General features: G+C 46.4%; 1 protein-coding gene across 4 annotated transcripts in view; it reads right to left on the bottom strand.

Annotated features, from left to right (window-relative positions):
- Positions 1-3,932: 3,932 nt before the first annotated feature.
- ARMH3 (armadillo like helical domain containing 3) overlaps positions 3,933-23,839 on the bottom strand; it is a 123,538-nt gene continuing 103,631 nt past the window's right edge. For all 4 annotated transcript variants that reach the window (XM_053948560.1, XM_053948559.1, XM_053948563.1 and 1 more), the window contains 2 exons: positions 12,136-12,252; positions 3,933-6,289 (listed from right to left, as the gene is read on the bottom strand). In XM_053948560.1, coding sequence (XP_053804535.1) covers positions 6,197-6,289; positions 12,136-12,252 — 210 coding nt within the window. In that variant the 3' untranslated portion in view covers positions 3,933-6,196. The remainder of the gene's footprint in view (positions 6,290-12,135; positions 12,253-23,839) is intronic.

Below are 23,839 nucleotides of genomic sequence, written 5' to 3' on the forward strand. Positions count from 1 at the left end.
AGCTATTCCCCTCCCAGGACCCAGATAGGCCCCCTGGGACAGGGATGTTCATGGCCAAGCAAGTGTCTGCAGAGGGCTCCAGGCAGGGCAAACGACCTCACTCAGGAATAAACCACAATATTTACTACATCTGCAGAGGAAATAGATCTGGGTGACACAAGACCAGGACGAGCCCCTCGGTCTCTGCACAGAGATGGGTCTCTGGGATCTTGGAACATCTACAGCAGACCAGTAGGTCCCTGGGAGGTGATGCCTCAGGGGGACATCAGCCAGGACACACACAGGGGAGGGCTGCTCCCATCTCCACTAATCCACCCTGCAGACACACGGGCAGGTGGGATCTACTGTGAGATTCAGACCTGGGGGGAATTTCAGCTCCTGAAAAATCTTGCAAAGCTGGAGGAGGAACAGATGATGCTGCAAGCTGCTGGGAGAGCCTTGCAAGCAGGAATGCTGCAGGAGGAAGGGAAATTCTTCTGTCAAATGCAAACCAGCAGGTGTGAGAAGTCTGGGTGTACAGGGGGGAGAAAGGACTTTGCATCACACTCTGTATCCTCAAATGCCAGTCACCTGCCTCTGCTTATCCCTCCAGCAAGGAGGGATTCCCCAGCATGGTCTCACTGCTGGGTGGCCTGACAGGGGGCTCTGTGTCCACCCAGAATGTTTCTTTGCCACTTCTTCACAACAGATACAAAATCTGTGTGAAGAAAAGACTTAGTCTGGGAAGTGGAGACTGGAGCATTCCTTGGCTCAGGACATACCCCGAGTCCCACAAGCCCTCCCAGCATTACAAAGCGTCTCATGTTTGTGTGCTCAGTGCCTGTGGGCTCAGGTTTTAATTAAAGAGGAACTAGATACTATTTCCAACGTTCATTTATGCCACGCTGGATGCCACACCAGGGGCTCTTTCAGCAGCTCAGGTCTGCTATGAGAACAGATGTGCATCTCTGTCACGAGCGAGTCCACACTGTGGACACGTGTCCTCCAGCTCTGCCAGGGCAGGGCCCTGTGCCCGAGCTCACCTCCATGGGAAGGGATGTCCCTGCTGTGACTGTGCTCTCAGCACTCTGCTCCCAGCTGCCCATCCCAGTCCGTCCTATCCCATCCCACTGGCCTGGCAATGGTTGCAGCAGAGGGGCCGAAGGCAGGGCATGGGGCTGGGGTGCTGCTGGAGCACCACTTGCTCCACTTGTAGGCCGGGGAAACAACAGGATTGCAACTCCTGAGCAGCCACAGGTCATTAGAGCATCCTGGCCCCTGTACACTGTTGGGAGGGCCCTGGCTGAACTCTGGAGCAGGGGAGCTCCAGCTAATTATTCATTAATTGCTTCAGAAGGGAAACGAGCCAACCCAACCTCTGTGTGCCTGTAGCAGAGTGACCTGTGGGTCCTGGGACACAGCCAGACTGCACATCACTGAGAAATGGCTGAGGGTCCATCTGTCACAGCAGAGCTGGAGAAGCAGCCCAGCACAGTGGGTGTCCATCTCCCGGCAGCCTCCCCAGCCCCTTCCTGCCCCCACGGGACTCCTGGGAGCTCCCAGCCTCTGGCAGCAGCTTGGCAAGGCTCTGAGCTGTGCTGCAGTGAGAGGCAAGCCCGGCTCATTTAATCTATTCAATTGGATTCAATTTCCAGCCACATGATTCAATTAGCCCTGGGGGGACAGCACAGAAAGCAGAAGCTGGAAGGACAGCACAGAGAGCAGAAGCTGCAGAGCATGGTCCAGCCTGTGCTCCGGCAGCTGCCCAGCTGGGAGAGGGCAGCACAGGACCCTGTGCTTGTTCTGGCCCTCTGGGATGTGCTGGGATGTCAGGGGCTGCAGAGGAGCCCCATTCTGTTCCTGAGAGCAGGGGCTCCTCTGAGCACAAGCTGGTGGTCCTGAGTGATGTGTGGGCAGCTGCAGAGCACAGCTGGGGGGGAAGCCCCATCCTGAGCACCTCTCTTTGCAGTCAGTCACAACCCTGAGGGGTGACAGCTACGCTGGGTCAGACCTGAGGTCTGCATCCCTGAGCACCTGCCAGGGTGGCCCAAAGAAGCTTTAGAAAGACAACAGCATTCAGCAATGCTCCCTCGAGGGTGCTGCCTATCATATGTATTTGGGATCACCCCTCTGCTTGATCAGTGTCCCCCTGGGCACAACCACACTGTGCTGTAGGTGGGGAGAACCAGGGCTCTGACCAGCACGAAGGACTCTCAGCAGCCCCAGGGGCCTCCAGGTCCCACCAGCCTTGCACCAGCCCTTCTCTAGACTGCTGGTCCAGACTTCCATTCATCACTTATTTTCTGCCTGCCCTCCCCCTGAAAGCATCAGCAAAGGCATTCATAAGTTGCCACCAGGGGAAAAGCACATCTTGTGCTGGCCCCTTTGGATTTCTACACTTCCCAGAGCTGGGCTTTACCTCTTTCAGTTTACTGCAATGCCTCATCTGCAAAAAAAGCACCCTGTCATACTTCTGTCCAGCATGACCCTGCTCATACCAACAAGCACTAAACAGGAAAACAGAGCCCACAGAAAATGAGAATAAATACCCAAAAGGTCTCAGTGCTGACCAAGAGCTGCTTTTGAGTGCCAAGAGCCAGCTGTAAATCTTACCACCGACTGCTGGCCACGCACTGTCCCAATACACACAGCACCAGTTGTGACTTGTCAGGGGGAACAGCTGCTACCTCTGCCTGCCCTGTACTGGAATGGGAGCTAGGAAAGAGAGCAGCTCCACGCTGAGAAGGAAGTGTGGGGAAGCAGGTGGAGCACACTGGAGTTGGTCCCTTGTGCAAGTGCTGTCTAGGAAACATCTCCTCCTGGGACTTCTGCTGATATCCACCATGCAACAGTGTGCAGAAGCAGGGAGTGTCCAATTCCTCAAGTGGGAAGAAGAAAGCACCTCCCAACAGACAGCAGGACATGCTCACATGGAAGTCAGCTCACATGGATCCCACAGAGGAATGGCCCCTGTGCCGTGGATAGGGAATCAGAGCAGGCAATAGCCATGACCAAGAAGAGGACAAAGAGGTTTGCAAAGCAAACAGCAGGTGGGCAAAAGTGCACCCTACCCTCTGGCTGCTGTACATGATCAGGGGTTTGCTACTCCCTGCTCCTGGCAGCTCCAATGAACACTCAAAACACCATTTGGAGCTGCCAGCCCATACAGGGAAGGATCAGCTCCTGAGGAGCTGCCTCTCTCTCGAGTCTGCAGGAAAAGTGGTACCTGTAAGAGCTCAGGAAAAAGAGATCAAAAATCACAGTGGCACTTACAGAACAACTCTTAGTAACTCCCTCCAAAGTTTAGCTCAAACTCAATTCTCTTCCAGGTCATTATTTTGTAAAATATTTGTCTCCTTGCAGCTGCTGCATAATTTAAAGGTAGCAATCTGACTTCTCCCCACACTCCCCAAGCCTCAGAAACAGCTCTTCCAATAACAGACAGAGTCATGAATTAGATATAACAAAATACACTCACCTGCTCAGATCAGATACGGGAAAGTTTGAGGCTGTCACACACATCCTGAAGCTGAACATTAAGATTTAAATGACTTTCTGCTCAGTTCAAGCTGGCCTCAAAACACAAATAGTATAGTAGGGTGTTTAGCAAAGCAGGCAAATGTGCAGCAGAATCTGTGAGCAGGAGTTTGCTGACACCAGCAACAGAACATCACAGCAGGCACAGGCAGGTCCCTGCATCCCTTGCTCATGGTTTCCTTAGAACCAGCCACAGGGACACGTAAGAGGAAGAGGGATGCTGATTACTGGATGGTACCTGCACACTGGACCAAGGACAAGGCACCCCTGTGCAGTGCCCAGCCTCCCTCTGCACAGGCAGGAAGAGCCCAAGGGCAGGTGATAGCCCTGCTGCAGCCAGTGTGCCACCAAATGGTGACAGGGCCACTCCTACAACCACCCCACTCTCCCTCCAGTGAAGGACAAACACTGCACACTCTGGACAGGCAGGGCTCTGCTATTTATTGAGCTCTAGGTTTTTATGTACATCCACTTACAGTGCTTGGTTCAGTGACAGTGTGACAAGAGGACACGTATCACAGTCTTCCCCAGCTCAGACTACGATGAGGGCTGGGCTCAGGAACTGATCTCACACATGCCTGGGCTTCTGTGATCATCCCAGCAAGGGAGCATCCTCAGGGAGACAGGATAGCTGAGCCCAGAGTGAGAAGCTGAAAATTCCAGAGGTTGCCGAGTCAGAAGCAGACTCATCCCAAACTCTCTCATGTATGTGTCCAGGCTCAGCCTAAGTGGGCTCAGAGAACAGGAGGCATGAGGACAGCTGGATGACTCTGCTCTGCTGGGGCTGCACCTCAAGTCCCTTTGAGAAGGAACTCCGCCCTCAGAGGTGAGATCCCCCTCTATCCCCCCAGACAAGCACCACATACTGCAAATAACTGTTCCCCATTTTTCACTGCCTCCTCTACATGCCCTGGTCTGTTCTCAAGCAGTGATTTTATGGAGCCTGCTCATTCTCCCCTAAGCACTGTCCCTTTGACACATACACATTCCTGTACACTAGCATGGCAGAAAGCAAATAAATGTCTGGCTTAGCTGTTAAAAGCCAGACAATTCCCTGCTGAGGAATAGTATCCTCTGCTGAGAGAAGCCAGTGCTCCCAAGGAAAACATAGGGATGTCATCAGTGTTGTGCCCAGTGGGTGGCCAAGGACACAGCGTTCAGTTTCCCATGCTCATAGCAGGTAAGATGAAACATTAACACAATTAATGCACATTAGCATGAAAAAAGCCTTGCCTAAAAATGGTAGTAAATGAGCATGACATCCACATTACTCACACTAACCTACAAGGCTAAGAGCAGAACTAGGCACTTTTTAAAAAAAACACCTGTTTTCTAGTGGGGGGAGGAAAACCAACTGTGGCTCTGGGATGTAAATAACTTCTCTACTTCAGTCCACCAAGTCAAGCCAGATTCTAATATCATAACATCACTGCTGGGAACTGAAAACGCATGAGCAGGGAACAGGTGTGGAACGGGTGTTTATACTGTGTATTCCTGAGCTGGGAGCCTGACACAGCACTCTAAACAGGCTCTGCCAGATCTGGGCACCTCTGAAGCACCGGCTCTGGGAGCAGAAAGGTCTGCCTGTGCCCCACAGCATCATCCCAGAGCTCTTCCTTAGGAAGCCCTCAGCGGACCACGACTGTAAGTCGCTTGGTGAAGACAGGAGGGCAAGAAAGTGAAGTCACTACTTCTCCAGATGCATTTTAACTGTGTGCTACACACAAAGGAAAAACTGGAGACTTCTTCATTTATGAAGGTCACCAGGCACCTGCAAACATATGCAAGGCAGATGTTCCTGTGAGGAAGAGGAGGATTGTCGCAAAGCGGTCTCTGGTGGGCAATAAGGTGAGTGGGGAGAAGGAATCAGCCTGTCCTCTGCCCCATGAAAACCAAATATCTAAAAATGTCCCTCTACCTTAGAAACAGCAGATGAGCTGGGGCTACTGGAAGCAACAGTGACCCCAAGCAGAGCTGGTCTCCAGTAACAAAGTGCTCTGTTTAATGACCCATATTCTTGTATACTGGCTCACACTGGACCCTGCAAGCCAACAGCCTTGGAGGCAAAGTTTCCCCTTTTCCAGTAATCTGATGGCTTGGTTGAAGTGACACCTTTTGACATCAGGAGACAGCAGTGAGCAAGGCCTGCTCCTTGGGGAAACTGTTTTATAATCCAAAGCCATTCCCAATGGGGTGACAGTGGATTTGACTTACATGGCAGGAGGACATGTTGACCCAGGCTAATGGAAAAGAACAGCCCTCACCTGGGACCAGACAGCTTTCCCCATAGAGCAGGTGAGCAATCTCTACCCAGAACAGTTTCACACAGCTGGGCTGGTTTTATTATTTCAGTTGTGAGCTCTCCCCAGCTCTGCTACAAAGGTTTCCAGTGCATTTTCCCTGAGGCCGTGGAGGGAATCTCCCATTGCAAAGTCACAGGAATGGCTGCCCACTCCCATGGCACCATAAAAAGTTGCTTCCTCCTCAACATGCCAATCACCTCTCCTCAGCCCAAGTTCTGTTTAAACACATTCCTTTGGGATCAAACACACAGCAGCAAGGCGTTCCCCTAAAAGAAACACAGTCCTTCGGCAGGCAGGAGGCGACCGGCCGCAGAGCTGGAGTGTCCCTGCACACGGGCCCGTCTCTGCTCAGCCGGCGCAGCGGCAGCGTCCCCGCTTCAAGAGATCGTGGAGAACTCCTTCAGCAGCAGCTCCTGGCTCAGCGTGTTGAAAGCAAGGTTCTTCCTCACGTTGATGCTGATGGAGCGAACCTGACAGAAACAAAACGAGATGTTTTAGCCACGGGACTCTTCCTGGCTCCTCATGAGCCTGGTAGTTTTGACACTGCTGACCTCCATGCTCAGCATGAAGCTGTTTTGCATTTACAGCTCCACGGCAATTGCTGCAACAAGCTCTTACTGAGACTCCAGCCAAGCAAGGAAATGCTGAGGGGTTCAGCTGTTTCTTGGAAAAACAGGAATGTCTACAGTGACATCACAGCAAGCAGAGTAAATTCCCAATGAGACAGGGATGGGAGAAGACACTTTGTGTGGGTGCATATGTTTCCTGTTCTGGGGCAAAGAGATGGGGAAAGTGAGCACTCCCAGGCTGCAGCTTAAAGACCATATTTTATCAATGCCCACCAGAGTGCCAGTGAGCATTTCCCAGATTAATGTAGTGCCATGGCCTCTGTCCTGCTCCAAACCCACAGAGCCAAAGATACAGACTAAAAGAGAGGACAGAGGCCATGCCACTGTGCTGTAAACACAAAGTATCACCCAGGCTGGCAGAAACCCCTGGATAGAGCCAGCTGTGTGTATTCTGAGTGTTGTACACGTGCAGCTGGCTCACTGCCTCTGAAGAAGAGACACCTTCATGCGTCAACGACACCCAGACTTCTGGTCACCCACAGAGCACAAAGAAGAGCTGGGCAGCCCTGTTGACAGCAGTCTCCCTTCCCTCCTCGTGCCTGCAGACTCGTGGGCCAAATACGCAGGCCCCAGACTGGGCTCAGTCTCAGCTGCACTTGGCAACGTGAAAACAAAGTCAAACATCATCTGTGTCAGCGACTGTGCAGCAGTGACAGAAAGCAAAACTGACACAAGCTCATCCAAACAACAGGATTACAGTTCCCAGAGACTCGGAGCCTGTGATAATAAGGTTGTTGCTGACCTGGTTAGTGTTTTGTACTTTATAAAAGCACTGGAGGAAGAATTATATAGATGCATAATGAGGAATCCAATACCAGGGGCTAGAAGAGTGTATGTATACATACTGCTGAGGGTCTCACTTGCTACCCTGGTGAGAAAAACACACTGAAAGGGCAGAAAGCTACCCAAAAGGCAGAATGTGTAAGAAAGGGAAAGAAAGCAAAACTTGGAAGGTTTACAGGGAAAGCTGTGAAATGAACCCCAGTGAGCCCCAAGGCATATACCCTAACAACCCAAACATGCCAGCAAAGAGGTCTGCCCTAAAAGACAAAGTACTTAAGTTTTATGTCAGCTGCAAGAAACACAAACTCTCCTTCATCAGGATGCTTGGCAGAGACCCCAGGCATCTTTGCTCCCCTGAAGCATCCCCTCAACTCTCTTCTTGAGGTGTCTTTTCTTACTCCATCCTCAAATAGTTTGGGACCATGTCTTGCAAGACAATCACGGCTGTAGCCTGTGTTAAACACCACTGTGAGTGGTCTCCAGAACACTGGTTGGCACAGGTCTGTCCTGCTGCCAGGAAACAGGAGTCCCACTGACAGGATTTGGCCCCAGTCTTAGCAAGTGCTCCAATGCCAGTGATCCAGTCAGTTCTTACAAGAAGGAAAGAACGTGAGTAATGAGCTGTGGGAAGTTCTCTGCTCTGGGGAATATGACTGCCTGAAGAAAAGGGGAAGATGCTACAAGCAGTGTAAGCCAGTATCCTTATTCTGACTAAAAGCATTTCTGTGGGTCCCAGCAACACAAAGTACAAGCAGTAATGAGCTCCTGGCCTCAGGAACTGCTGCCAGGACTCGGGCACCAGCAATAGAGGATTCCCAGCTTGTATGCACATCAAGGTCTCCAAGAAGGAGTCTCTGCAAGCCCAGAAAGTGAGGCTGGAGTGGCACAATGAGAACACAGGGCTTAGCAGAAATTGTAGCTATGGGGTAGAGCACAAGAAATTAATTAGCCTGATTACTTTGCAAAGAGAAGGAGGAATAGAGCAAACACACTCCATTATGTAAAATGAGGTCAGAAAGAGAACAGTGAGTAATATTTATCTGGCTCCCCAGGGATGGGACAAGAAATACACAGCCTAATTTAGACAAAGAAGATTTACAGAGGAAAAGAGGAAATACTTTTAAAACCTATGGGCTGTGAAGCAGTGGAGGAGCTCACCTGAACCTATTGTGGAGCTAGTTTCATTTAAAGACAGCTTTAGGTTTCAAGAAAAGCTTTAGACACAAACTTTGGCCAAGAGCAGTCTAGATGAACGTAGATCTGCCTTAACACAAACTGGGGAGAAGAGTGGTCATGATAACACACAAGAGTGATGTTTACACAAATCTCTGCCCAGCATTTCTTCTGCTGGGAGAAATCAGGCAGTCTGAGCCAACCCGCTTAAAAGGTAAGAATAGCTGAAATTAAAGTTAAACCAAATTATCTCCAGCACCAGGGCTCAGCACAGGGAGCCAGAGCTCATCTCCCTTTTGGAGTTGGAAGACTAGACAGTTACACAGGGAGGTGTCAGTCTGTAACAAGGATAAATTTCAGAAGCTTCCTGTAGTCTACCTAAGCTGCTCCATAAGGATGCACCCCAGGATGCCTCCTAGCTTTTGGTGCAGTGGGCAGCCCAGGCCTGGCTGCCAGTCTGGAATTTACCAGATCCCTCCAGACTTACACAAAGGCCTCAAAACTGCAGAAATTAAGGTCAGAGCTTTAACGTTAATTCTGCTAGGAAGTACAAGCAGAGCACATGTCCTCTCTTGCTTCTGTATGGAGTATCCTGGATAAATAGGGACAGAAGAGCTTTAAAATTGTTTTCTTACTATTAGTCCACAAACGTTGAAAGATTGAAAATGCATGAAATACTGACATCACCTGTGGAAGAATGAGTAAATGAAAGAATGGATGAAGCAAGGGCATTAACCAGGGGGGAAAACACTATTAAATTTTAGTTTTGTGTCATTAGAGCTGGAAGTGTGCAAGGTTGTACTGACACTCCTATTTCACAGCAAGTCTCATCAACTAAACCTATTCCTAATCAACAAGCAGCCCTTAAATTATTTGTACAATGAGAAGAACGTTTACACTGACTACTACACTTAATTAGAAGTCAAATTAAGATAATTTCCCCAGTAGAAATCAATCCCTAATCAGAATATGTTGAGACTGATGAAACCTATCTAACTGCAGAGACAGTGAATGTTTTGGAAAGATGCTAAATCTCTTTCCACACATTCCTCCAGCTGCAATGTGAGGGTCCAAAAGCTCACATCCAAACCATTCATTCTATCAAAGCAGCACAGACCTCAAATGACATCCCCGAGGCTTCAAAGGAAAAGGAATAAAAAGTGTTAGAAAACTTCCTAACTTCATTCCTTTAGCCCCTCAAAGGCAGCATAACATGCCAAAAAACCCAGCTGATAAAACAATCTGCACATCACCTTCCACCACAATGTGGCCACAGCATCGCAGCCTTTGAAAACCTCTTTGTAAAGGGAATGGGAGAAGAAAGCAGATTTTTCTTTGGGATTAGCAAGAAAGAGCAGCACTGAGGCAAAGCAAAAGAAGTGAAGCAGTGAATTAGCAAAGCAGGTCAAAGGAGTGAGAACAAGATTTCTAAGCATAAAGGAGCCCCCAGAATGGCTTGGGGAAGCTTCTGCTCACATACTTAATGGGAGCAAAGAGAGATAAAAAGGAAGCTGAAAAGGAAAATGTCTCCTCTGTGTCATTCCCCACCCAAGAAGGGTTTGCTTTGATGCAAACATTTGCAGGTAGTGATAAGAAAACCTGGCAGAATCTGGAAAGAATTATTTGCAAACAGATCCTGTCCAGGAAGACCTGATGGGATCAATGTGAATTCAGAAACTTGTAGTTCACCACCAGCCCTGATCCTTTGGTACAGCCCACAAAGAGATTTGCACCAACTTCCCTCTGGCCCCTTCCATGCAATCCTGCAAACTTCAGAGGTTAAACACAAAGCACTGGGTAGGGGGGTAATATCCAGCATCAGACCAGCAACAGAAGCTTAAGTAAAGACTCAAAATCTTCACAAAAAGAAAGCGAGTACCTGGTTTGAAGGGGCTGTGGGAAGGACAGGGCAGATTAGGGCCTTTTTGATGAGTTGTTTGAACAATTAATAAAGCCATCAGTTACTGTGCACCTAGAGAAAAACAGAGCGAGGAGGCCAGGAGGCCAACTGGATTTGCTGAAGACAAATCATAACGTATCAGGTTCATTTCCTGCTGTGTTGAGGGAACAGCTTAATGGAATGCAGGGGATTTTCTGTAGCTGTGAGTAAAGAACATTTAATAGGGTCCCAATTCTCAGGGCATCTAGAGATGTGGATTAAACTGATTCACAACTGGGTCAAATCAGCACTTTTATACAGTAATTATTCAGGCTTTTATAGGCTCTTGAGGAGAGGGTCCCAGGGGTACCTGGATGGGCAATTTTCAGAAGGGAGTTGACGGGCTGGTTATGATAAACAGATTCTTAAATGATACAAAATTGGGATTTTGAAAAAAATAGGAAATTGGTCTAGGAAGAAAATAATTTTAGCTGAAGAGTTTCGTGGCTGTGATGATCATAGGACTGAGAATGTCATTTTAATCAATTGGCATGATCAGCCTGAGCTTCTGCCAGGCCAAGTGGAAGTGGGACATGCAGGAAGCAGAGCAGTCGTGTGGCCAAGGGGAAGGAGATGCTGGCTGAGGGTGGGAGCCCTTGGGACAGATGACAACAGAAACAGGATTGTGCCTTATTTCTAGGGTACAGTAATAGAAGAAGCCCCTGTCACAGGAAGGCTATGGCCAAATTTCTTTGCTGTATTCCAGGAAAGCTGTGTCAAACAGCAGGCCAGAGAGACAATAACAGGCACAAATGACCACAGAAAAATAGCACAGAAGCAATTTGAAGTGGTTTTGCCCATATACTACCCAATGTCAGGGCTGGAATGACCCCAAGGGAATTAAAAGCATTCTGTAAAAGGAAACAAAACCATTTCAGGTGCCTGTTCTGGAGCAGAGCTGACAGAAGGATGCACAACAACATGCCCAAACTCATGGAGACTCGTGACAGAGTAGGCAGGCATCAATTACTCATCAATCAGCAGGGACAGAGCTGGGAGAAAGAATCAGTTCTCAGACTGGTGGAGAAGACTGCCAAAGTTAGAGATCTCTCCCTTTTGGTGAGGCTGCAATGATTCAAGAGAGAGGCTTCCCTCACACATCAGTCACTACAAAAACACTGCCTCCATGCTCATGTGGCTGTTGGACATGAGAAGTTCCATCAGGGCTCTCTGGAGAAGGGTAAGTAAGCTGGCTTGCTGAAGAATTACAACTACCAACCTGAATTATTTAGATTAATTTTTGTCTTTGCTCTATAATTTTTGTGGGTCTTCCTACCATCAGTCTTCTCCTCTTGCAGATGGTAACATTTCTAGGGAATGCCTTCACTTTCTTTGCTTGGGAACCATTTTTTTGTGAGTGATGGAGGAAAACAATGAGCAGGATGGTGTTTCACCAGTCCCAAACTTCATGGTCCCCTTAACAACTACAAAAAAGCAAAGCTGCTCTGCGAGATTAACCCCAGGTGGGAGCAGTCAGCTCAGTCAGCTTTTCCCCATACAAATTTACCACTGCAAAGCAGAGCATATCCCCATGGCAGAAGGGTCAGAGACCATCTGACCAGTGCTGGCCTAAGCAGCCTGGAGGTTCCTCTTCAGCCTCACAGGGAGCTCCAGGAAGCTCTCAGATCTGTTAAGACGTGCAGTGTCTGTCCAGATCCTGCTCCTGCCCTGTCTTTGCAGGCAGTCCAATGGAGTAACAGGACTGCTCAGCTACACCCCAAATACAACTGCCCAGGCCATAAGCAAAGGCTCTGAAGAGAGCTGTTGATTGTTCAGAGTCAAGGCAGCTTACCAGCTCTTTGAAGAATGCAGCCTCCTTATGCTGCTCCGAGTAGCGCTCGTACTGGTCCAGTCCGTCCTGCAGCTTCAGGGTCAGCGTGTCATAGTTGGACCGTACCACCTCCAGAACCTGCCAGAAACAGCCAAATACAGCATAGAAATCAGAATCCACAGAGGAGCAAGGCTGAGATAGATCACAGCTCTGGCACCTGTTTTCACAACAGAGATGGCTTTAACAGCCAATATTTGGCTCGTGATTAACAACACGGAGGTGGGCACTAAAGGCTTCCTAATGCCAAGGAACAGTCCTGAAATTTACAGAATTTCTCCATTTATGAGAATGGTAGATGAAACCTATATCCATGACAGCAGCAGCTTTCTGTCATCAGAATTAGACAAATTTATAAATCAAGCAGCTAATTACCACATGTACACCCAGATGCAACACAGAAGCACAATACAAACACAGACTTTACCAGCCCCATGGTCCTTCCAAGTTTAGTTTTGTTACCACACTTCCCTCCTGGCTTATGAATCACCATTCACAGCCTGCTAAATCACCAGCTTCTAGAGCTGCTCAGGTCAGCTTCCACAAAGAGCACTGCATGTCTCTCCTGACAGGAACAAGCTTCTGACAAGCACTAAGAGAAGACCAGCCTTGGCATAGACTCTGCTTTTAGAAAGACATGAAGACATGAATCCAGATATTTCTGCCCAGGAGATACTTTACTATTAGCCTTCACTGCAACCAAAGCAGTTCCAGCTTTTATTACTGCTCTACTCTGCTCCCAGTGTTGAGCTATACTTGCAAACTCATAGTTACACATCTCTGTTCTATTGAGCTATTCATTTTCCTAACTAGGGAACACTAAGAGGGGCTCCCACAATGATTTTTACCTTTATAGCATTGCATGGACTAACATATTCCTCAAAGCACTTATGAGATGGTTAGTGACAACAAGGAACCATAGAGGTCAACACTCCTGGGCAAACATATGCCTGAAATGATTCTCCTAAACACATGAACTTCGTTCTTAGGCTGTTGCCATTTGCTCTGAGAGCTAAACAGAATATGAACATCTGAGGTTTGCACTACAGTAACCCCCACTCATGACAAGCTTCAGTCAGGAAGACACATGGTAAAAGGTGCAAAGGAAAAGGACCCCGCTCTAAGGCATTACAATTCAGAAAAGATCCTAAGAAGAGCATTGCAGAGGATTCATGACAACAGTGACCACAACAACAAGGAGCCCTTGCCCTCCCAACAATATAAGCACTACTCTCAACTGCCCCTTTAGGCAGCTAGCAGCTCCTGAGCTCCTGCCCTTTACAGGACTGAATCTTGTCCTTACATCTTTTATTCTAAGAAATTTAAAGTTGCTTAGGGTTCCTCCAAAAGCTTGTTTCCCCCAAACTCTGCATGTAGCAGTGGTGCACAGAGACACTCATGCTAGGGCCTGAGAGGGCAGAAGCTACAGGGAATCATCCAAATGAGGACTGAGGGCAAAAAAGGGGTTCCAGAAGTGGCTCCCAGGTGAGATGGTCATGCAGCAGTCTCTGCAGCTCAACTGTCCTCCAGCACTGCAGATGCAAGCTAGGGATAAGAATAAGGATTTGGACTTGAAGGTCTCCGAGCCCTTTTCCAACTGCATTGATTCTGACTCTGCAATGTTATTTAAGAACAGCTTGCCAGTGTTGCAAAGGCTCACACCCTCCTCTCCAGTACTCATTTCCTAATGCTGTTTTGTTTGTCAGCTTCAGTGGCAGAAAGAATCCCCTGCAATGACATCCATCTCCAAATTCAGCCTGCCCTCCTTGCTCCTGTGTGCAGAAGCTACAAGTATTGCAGAGCCAAGAGCAATGATGAAAGAAACCCACCTGGGCACAGGAATAACTATCCACTAGGGACACAGTGTAATAGCATAATGCACCTTCTTCTGAGCAATAAAGGATCTGGCAGCTTGCTCCCGTCAATCAGAGGAAGCCAAATTGACCAAGATTAGTAAGCTGCAGAGAAAGAACCTGGTTTGAAAGATGAGGAGTTGAACAGGCTTCTCCAGCAGTAATTCAAGAACAAAGGCATTTTATTCAGGGCTACCTGCCTCCCCAGGAACCTTCTCTTCAGTCATCCTGTATTCCCATACACACAGGTGTGCACAGTGCCACACAGTTGTGATCACTCAATGGATGCACATGTTTCTTTAGGAACAATCAGGATTCCTCCTTGCTAGCTCTGAGTAGAGATCTCTTTAGAGAGGCATCCTCAAACCATGGTGAAGAGCAGTAAACTCTGAGGGCAGTAGTGAGCTCTGTAACCAGAATCCTTTAAATCTGTCCACTTGCATCACCTTTGAAAGGCAGCTAAGAACTCAGCTTGATACTTTAGGATGAGGACAGGGAAGAAAAAAGAGGCCCCCAAAGTCTCTACTCTGTTACTTATTGTAATCACTGCAGTGAGATCAGCTTATCCCTTCAGCTATGTATTTCATTGGCTTTCACTCCTTATCTCCTTTAATTATGAAATAGAACTTAAAAAGAAAGGGTAAGTTAAAAATAAACAGCTTCTCCCCACTGCCTGATAATTTCCCTTTCTTGCTGCTACTGAGAAAAAATGCTACGTGGGATCTGAGATAAACCCACTCACAGATCATTTCAACTTCATACCTTGTAATGGATAGAAACTATTACTGAGATTAGGACCTGCCATCCTTCAGATGATTTCATCTTCTCTTTAAGGTGCGGCTGCTAGACAGAGGACAGGTCAAAGAGCAACAGAAGGTATTAAGAATACCTAACAGGAAGGTTTAAAAGGCATCAACTTCCTACACAGATGACAAAAAAACTCACATCCTTTGTGTAATAGAAGACTGTATGTAAGCATCCTATGCCCTTCTTACAGATTGCTTTGACTTCTGCTCAAGAAAACTACTGCAGGAAGAACAGCCTTTTTCCTTAAACACACAAGATCTTTATCTGCACCTTTCTGTCAGGTACAAAGGAACTAGAGCAATTTAATTTTGAGATTAAAGCATTTGTCCTTCAAAGTCTTGTTCAACCCATTCTTCTTGGAAGTCTCGTGTTAGAAAACATGAATTCCAAGATGGTCAAGGACTTAAGGAAGGGACTTTTAGCTGCTCTTCCAAACAGATTTTAAATATCCATTCAGATTTTTACAATCTCATGAGAAGCTGGAAAAACACCAGTTTTAGTGTCAGGCAAGGACAGATGAAATTGGACTGTAGATGATCTTCAAGGAGCTTGATGTGACACCCCTAAGACTGCAAGGATAAACATGCACGGGAAGCTTTTTCTCTTTTTTTTTTAAATGGTTTACTGGATCTTTACAGTGGAAAAAAAAAAACCCAACAAACAAACCCTAATGGAGTCACAATCTAAAAGTCTTTTTGTAGGTTACCTTAGGGGGATCAGAGTCTTAAAAAAGCAGTATGATGGAAGCAAGCAACTCAGACACGTCAATACAAGAGGAGGGAAGGCTGCTGAATTCCCTTCCTTAAGTTACCTGTATCAGCCCCAGAGGCTACATTTGTTCATTTTTTCCACTGCAACAAACCAGAACTCAGTGGAGCTGCACCACAGTAATTTAAAGATCATTTGCTATCAAATTAACCCCCTTTCACCACTCACTCACTGACTGCTTTCCAGAAGTTCCAGAGAAATGCTGGAGATTCAGGTCCCTGCATGTGTGTCCCCAAACCAACTTTTCAGGAGCTGCTCTGAACAGCAAGTGCTTTCTCTAGCATTCAGATTTCAGCTTCCTCCTGCAGCTACAACTGCCCGTGCCCCAAAAACTCTCCTTCCCCAGTCACACCAAGAACTTGTGAGTAGAGGCATCCCCTTAGGAACATGGCAGGAGGGCTGGCTTCCAAAGGAGGGACTGATGGGGGGCTCAGCTCTCTGCAGCATCCCACCCATGCCATACCAGGCCTGCACCCAGAGGAACAAGATTATTTCAGTTTGTGGCTCCTTACTTTGCTCCATCCACCAGCTCACCACTACCTTGCAAACTGCATGGACAGTCTTGGTTGGTTGGGTCAGTGTCCTCACACACGAGTTCTGAAACCATTGCCCCAGAAGCAGTTGCCTCTGCCCTGAAATTTTCAGCACTCAAAACAGACAATCATTTTGCTGTACTAGTCACTATACACCGATTTTTTCCTTACTGCACCAGAGCTGTTCCCTCTGACTGATCCTCAACAAGAGCCAACACACTGCACTCCCCCAGGAGAGACCGGTCCTCCTGGAAGATCCTGTCCTGGGGAAACACAGGGATTCCACGCAGCAATCCCCTATTCCCATCGTGCCCAGGAGAACACTGCTACTGTTAGCAGCAATGTCACAGAGGGAGCTGCTCCAGCAGCAAAACCTAATGGGCAGCATGCAGCTCTAAGGCCCATCTATCTGGCAGACATCATTTGCTTCATTGCTTAGTAACTTTTTAACCTGCAGAATCTTCCATCATCTGCATCTGCAGTCTCTGCCTTACTGGAACATAAAATTAGAGAGCACCAGCAATTCCCAGCACCCAGCAAAGGACCTGATGGTGGGTAGGTTCTGGCAAGCATGCACAGGTAATGACAGAAAAATAAAAGGAAAAACAGAAACAAGAACAAACCAACGTCTCTACACTGTCTTTTTAATTAGCACAGGAAAGCACAAGAATGCAATCAGTCAGCATCACCAGTACCTCACTAAAGCCTCTCCATGCCCATAAGACAGTCATTAACTACCACGACACAGGAGCTGGAACAGCACTGATTGAATGATTGCACATCAAGCAAAAGGCAAAACCCCTCAACAATGCCCAGGTTAAAATGCATTGTCCCCCTCACCAACTCCCTGCTGCTCACACGGCTGGGATGGGGGAGGGTCTCCAGGTCAGGACTAGCAAGCCCCCAGAGGACAAAACAGCCAAAGGCTCTGTCCCATCTGTTCCATGCCAGAGGATGGAGGAGCCAGTCTATGGGCCATGTAATGCCAACCTCTCATGAGCACTACTGCACAACAGGGCAGAAGGACCAAGGGGAGCCAAACATGCCTTCTGTCCACCCTGCAGAGGTGGTGGAGTCACTGCCTGTGTACCACACCCAGAGGGAATTCTGGCAGTCCCACCTCCCAAACCTAGTCAAAGCACAAAACGCCACCAGCAAACTCAGCAGTCTGTCCCCTCAGCTCAGAGGGTGGAGGCTGTAGGAAGAGATGCTAGGGTTTTCCTATTCCAGTAGAAATGTGCATTTTACATTGCAGTCCTCAAACTGGCTTGTTTATTCCAGGTTTAGTACAAATCTTCCCCTTTTTCTCCCTCCTTAATCTCTACAACAACTCAAAGTCCCTGAGTGTTTCTCTTCATGAATTCAACTGAATTGCAACATTTCTCATTGTAATAAAAAGGTTGCTGACACCTGGACTACAAAGAGGATATTGCCTCTCCATAATAAAGTGCTGGATAATTGACATCAATTTTACAGTAGTAACTTCTAATTAATATGGAAAACGATTTTTTTCCAAGTGCCATCACACTTCTCACAGAGCAACTTTAAAGTTGCTGATGCAGGCTGGAGTCTTTGTTGAAATTAATCCTCAGAAGCACCACAGAGAAAGAACATAACTAAATAATTAGAAGTTAAATAAAAACACACACACAGCTGCCACATTTCCCAACAGACTCTGCCCAAACCCCAGCTGCACTCATCTCCTTCTCCCTTTCTGATTTCTCTGTCTGCAGGAGCCAAGTTCAGAGAGAGGCTCCGCTAAGGTTGCCAATGCTACACACACATGCTGGAAGCAGCTGCCATTCACACTGGCTTCCAGGAAAGCAGCAGCACAGAGCTTTTGTCTGACCCAACACTACCTTACCCTTGCAGCTATCCTGGAGCTAAATGCAGTGCTGATGCTTTAGCACCATTCCTCACCCCCACGCTGATCAAACCATGACTATTATTTCCATGTTCATGAACACTAAGACGAAGAGGAGGAGGATGTTGCTATGATAGTTTCACAACTCAGATTCCCAAGACATGCTACGTGTACAGCACGTATCTGTGGATCCAGAGGATGTGGAGAGGGTCAGATGGGAAAGACAAAGATGTGGGCTGCAGATTCAAGGGTAACCATGCCACATATGTGTAAGACTCACAGCACATTGCCAATCCTGCTCCGGTGTCCCAGATCTCCTGCATCCAGCAGCTGCAGATTGTACTACATGCAGTGAAGGACCCATGGCCCTCTCATGCTGTGGGCTGAGAGCATGAGCCTGTAAGTCAGCCCCCACCAGCTCACACATCTGTCATTCCCAGAGTAGAAGGCATCATCTTTTCTGCCCTGAGTACATGAAAATTTGCTGGAAGAAGGATATTTTTCCAATAGTAAAAAGTTCAGCCAGACCAAAATATTAAGTGAAAGCAAACAGGGGCAAATTTCTCCTCTGAGGTATGAAACAGGATGCCACTGAGGTGGGATGCACCAACACTGCTGAGCAGTAAGGCTATAAGAGGTCACTGGGGAGAAAAACAGCCTGCAGAGGTGGGTGCAGCTGCCCTTGACCTCCAAGGTAACAACAAGACATGAGTACATGCTCCAGTCCTGCTGTGGAGAATCCAAAGCTGAGCAGCATTTGGCAAAGATGAGTGAGCCAGGAAAAAGGGAGAAGTGCTTCACCCTGCTCTCCACTGCTAGGGTTGGTGCAGGGACCCCTGCATACAGTTCCCACCAGGCTTAGTCTGGCAAACACAGACTAAAAACTGTCAACCTCCCTCTGCTCAGCTCACTGAGCATTAGCCAGGACACTGCTTCCCGGAGTTTGGAAGTGAACTGTCACTGCCCACTAGATGGTCCTTTGTCCCTGCAGTCACTTCTCGCAGTCCTGCTGTTTTCAGTGAACTGCTCTGTGCCCAGCCAAACATAAGTCTAATTTCTGCATCCCAAATCCTTCCTGAGGACTGCTTTTATACACCTGCACTTGAGTGGTATCAAAATCCAGGCCTCATCACTTCTCTACACAAGGAAAAGGTTTTGATTATACTTAAAAGATTATCATTATTATTATTTTACTTAGCAACATCAAGGAGGGACATTTCACACCCCCTTTTCTCACCTCAGCATAGAGCCAGTCTGTCAGGCTCAGATGATATATAGTAGCTCAGATGTTTGTTCAATGATCTCACAGGGATCTGTGATCTTTAAAGGAATAAGCCTACAAAGGCAATACTTTCTATCCATGGAGTGTTAGGGTTTGGTTACAGTCTTTCTCTTCTGCCCACAGGTGCCTCTTCTAAAGATAAATAATTTATAAGCTCACTCAGAAAATTACTGTTGTTCTCTGAACTCTGCTAGCAGAAATGGCATCCTATTTTAGGACAAGAGTTATCTGTTTCAGAAATGTTTTAAACCCACAATCCATTAGAAGCCTTAGATGTTCAACTTTATTTAATGGTGGTAAAAAACACACTGATTCAGCCAATCTGGAAATCACTCAGCTTTCAGAAACATCTCAAAGCCAAAACTGTTACCTATCTCCACCAAGAAGCAACTGCAAATGTATAAAACAGTGCCCGTTCCAAGCTCCCACGGGACAGGCATTCCCAACAATCAACAGCTACTTTAAGAAGCAGTAAGGCTGCAAACAAGGACAAAGGCAAGTAACAAGGAGACATATGGTCTCCGTGTGCACAGCTTGCAGGACACTTTATTTGTAAGAGGTATAGACAAGCAGAGCAGATTAATGTGGTGATAAACCTGGACATTCCTGCAGCCATCACTAGGACTAGGCAGTGCTGTGCTACAATAAATACCTTCTGAGCTCCAGCTGTCAGGTAGCTGATAGCCTGTCTACCTTACCAGAAAGCCCATGCCAGGAATGCTTTTGCTGCAGAGTAATTTCCAGAACTCATGTCTATACATACACATGACAACTGCCAGATGTGTTAAATGCACTTTGCTCAACCCATTCAGGTTTGGAGCACATGAAGCAAAAATGCATGTAGCCTCACAATGCTTCTTCTCAAGCCCAGTCCACCTTTCCCAGTTTCAAAGATGGTCAGTGGGTTTATAGTAATCTGCATATCCCACTTGGCACAAAGAACCTGGTATTCTTTGTGGGACACTGGGTGCTCTTTCCCAGACTGCAGGGACAGGCTCTCCAGGGAAAATAAAGGAGGCAACTCTATACCATTCAAGGAAGGAAAACAGGTTCAGTGGGCTTCTGCCAAGGGAACAAAACTCCATATACTGCATAACACTGGTGCTTTCAAAACCCAGGCAGAGAATAAGAAGTCAAAGATCCTGAAACAAATTATCTTTAAAATTATCAGTTAATAAAATAAGCAGTCTCCAGAGCAGACATTCAGATGTGGAAGGGGAGATACACCAGAAACCGAATGAGGCCCCCTAAGCTTGCCTGTTTTTAGAAATTTTGTTGAGAAAGGCAGGCAGCGTTAAGAAAGGCCAGGATGATGGCAGGAACATAAAACCCTGAGATAGATAGATTTGCTATTTTGGAGTTACAGCTCATTTTGGAGTTGTGAACCCTTATCTCCAGCTGGTGGCATTTATGAAAACATTTCTCACTGCTAGGTACGTAAGAGCACTTGCAATTCTGCCAAGGCTCGAAATGCACTGCAGATAGCAATGGACTGGACCGTTAATTTTTTTATTTCCCCTTTGTGCTTACAATTAACTTAAGTGCTGAAATGTGATGGGCTGTTCCAGGAGAAGCTTTTTATCTACCAGCTGCATTCTCACAGAGCAGTAAATCAACTGCTGTCACCAAAACATCACACAAGAGGACAAGAGCATCCTTATGCTCACTGTTATCATTCATGTTGCCCGTTCAGCCTAAGTGGCTAACCAGCATTCAGCAAATGAATGCTGTGATTTGTGTGCAACCTTTGGTGCAATTCTCTATTTACAGAAGACCTCATCCTCCTAAACACCGAGGAAAAAATAGTCAGCAGCAGCTCTTCAGCACCATTTAACTGACCAAAGCAAGACCAGTAACCTTGGTCCCCAAAACAAGATAAAAGACTTAAGTTGTGAACTGCTACTCCAGCTGAACTGAGAAGCCAAGACGTACAAAGTTATTAAAGAAATCAAAGACAGACAGAAGAACCTTAAAAATGGTAGCTGAAGATTTTAAGAAAAAGTTTGAAATAAAATCTTTCTAGGACCAGTAGCCAGAAAGCATCCTGGCAAATGCTGGAATTCAAATACACAGCTTTCAGCTGAGATTGCCTTGATGAAATGACACCAGGATACCTGATGTACACCAGAGGAAACTCATTCCCAGCAAAGAAATTCAAATTTGCCCAGAAGACAGCTCAAGAATAAGGCTGTCTAGAGAATAGATTAAGGCAGGACATGCAACAAACCCCTTTCTGTTCAATCAAACCCAGGCAGAAGTAAGTACTGCTCCAGTTCAAAGAAAGCAAAACCTAAGTGTGCTCAGGAAAAAGCAATGGGGAGGCTTATTCTGGTTATGGTCTAATCAAACACCTGCAGTCACATGAGGCTTCTGGAACTATGTCACCTGGACAGGTTCACAGAAATCAGTAGAGGATTCAAGACAACTTGTGCCCCCTCACACAGCCACCACAGACTTCTTTGGGTTTTAATGATTGCAGACTAACATAGAAATAAAACCGAATCAAAACTCACCAGGACTCTGACTTGAAGATCAAGACAAGTGAAAGGAGAACACAGACACTCCAAAAAGCTCTGGAGCTTGGCATACATTTTGATTTTCTTTTTGATCTTTTACAGCAACTAGCAAGCCAATGGCCTTTATGAATGTACAGTCCTAGGTCTGATGCTTGCTGAGAAAAAGTGGATGCTAATCTAGCTCATGGCTTTTTTTCTTTTTTTAATGATCAGAAATCTTTTTAAACTTGGTTTGCACAGCATGAATAAATTTAATTAAAGGAAGCAGCAAAAATAAATACCAATATGCCAAAAAACTGGCCACAAACCAAGTGGATGCTTGTATTTAAAGTAAGTCAAATCAATATAGCACATGCTAGAGAAAAGCAGCTAGGACTGGAGAAAGAAGGTATACATTTGCAGGGGCAGACATTAGGAAGATCAGTTCCCTAATTCCTACTTACACTTCAGCAATTAGTGGAAGTGATAAAAGGCAGTCTTTCAGTGGTCTGAGGAGATGCAATGAAGCCAAGAAAGAGGAAACACTAAGTTCACCTACCTAACCAACTACATGTGGAAAATGAACTGAAGTCTGTTCTCAGGGAAAATAAAAATTTTTGAATACAAGCAAGAAGTCTGGATAGCCAAGAAACCCATTGAGCAGACAGCTGTTTGGTTATTTGCACTATTTTGCAGTTCTTCGGTATGTTTTATGATCTAAGGGCACTGGAATCAATACACAAGATTTAAAGCATGGGTTATCAGACTTACACATTGACAACAACACAGTTTTTCTCCTTTATTTTTGTGTTCTCTCTAATAATTTCTAATTCTCTATTTGTCTGTATGACTATTGTTGAGTCTTGAGCCAACATTCCCAGGCTTATCACAGTGACTCCAGGAGTCCTTTCCTGCATAACAATATCTAGCAGATTTAAAACTACAGTTTAATGATTCTGAGAGACTTACAAAAGTCTCTCAGTCTGCAAAAATGCCTTCTAAAGATAGAGCCCAAAATAAATAGAAGATCTGTAGTCAACTGGTTACCTACAAATAGCTAGAAAGACTGTAGTAGCAGTATGCTAAGGTAGTAAGCTAATAAGGAAAGGTGGGCAGTGCTTGGAAATTTGTGTGACTCAACCCATATAAAAGTTCTAGCTCTTAAGGCTTTTGCAAATCTGGAGTTGGAACAGACAGCTATAAGCTGCTGGATGATTCTTACCCTACAGAAAATCCTGTAGTGAAAAGAAAACTTCAGCTGCACAATGTCTGCTCTAAGGCAGCAGTACCAAAAGGGGTTTAAGTCAATCTAAGTGCAGGTCACCTAGCCTGCAATCCAGAGTCTGGAGTTCTTCCTTCAAAGGCATTCACTGCAGAAATAAGACATTCTACTGTCCAAGTCAGAACTCTCTCTCTTCTAAATACAAGTACCAAGGATATTGGGGACCAGGCAGTACTGACATCAGGAGGGACTGAGAAGGTAAAGGGGGAGTAGAGATGACTAAAATACTGAGAATGCAGCTGTGCAAGTCAGGTTTATAAGAATTACAGCAGTTACGAAATTCCTATCAAGACAATGGGATCAACTCTGTCCCAACTAAGTGACTCCTCACAAACCCCAGACACACTCTGGGATCTCAGACTAATCTGCATTGCACAGCGGAGGAAAAGGAATGGACAGAGTCTGTGATGAGGGCAAAAATAAGGAAACCAAATAATTTCTGAAATGCTGAAGGAGTGAAGCTTGTTAGCATTTTAATTTGTTGAATTATTCCCTTTTGTGCTGTTGGAATGTGTCATTCTTCTGAAACTCCATCTGGGCAATGACCAGAACTTAAACAGAACGAGACCATTAATGCTTGGAAGCATCCATAGCCAACACAGAAAACGTTTCTGCCTGCAAAACCAGAACTGCTTAAACCTGACTGCTAAGTTAATTTAAAAAGAACATTTAAACAGCTATTGGGACAAATGGAAATGCAGAGGCTACTATCCAAGATAATCACTAGCAAGGGCAGGCCTGATAGGATGCTGAACGCTGTAGGCTGAGACACTTTTTGACTGAA

The sequence above is a fragment of the Vidua chalybeata genome, chromosome 8 (genome assembly GCF_026979565.1).
Source record: "Vidua chalybeata isolate OUT-0048 chromosome 8, bVidCha1 merged haplotype, whole genome shotgun sequence".
NCBI lineage: Eukaryota > Metazoa > Chordata > Aves > Passeriformes > Viduidae > Vidua > Vidua chalybeata.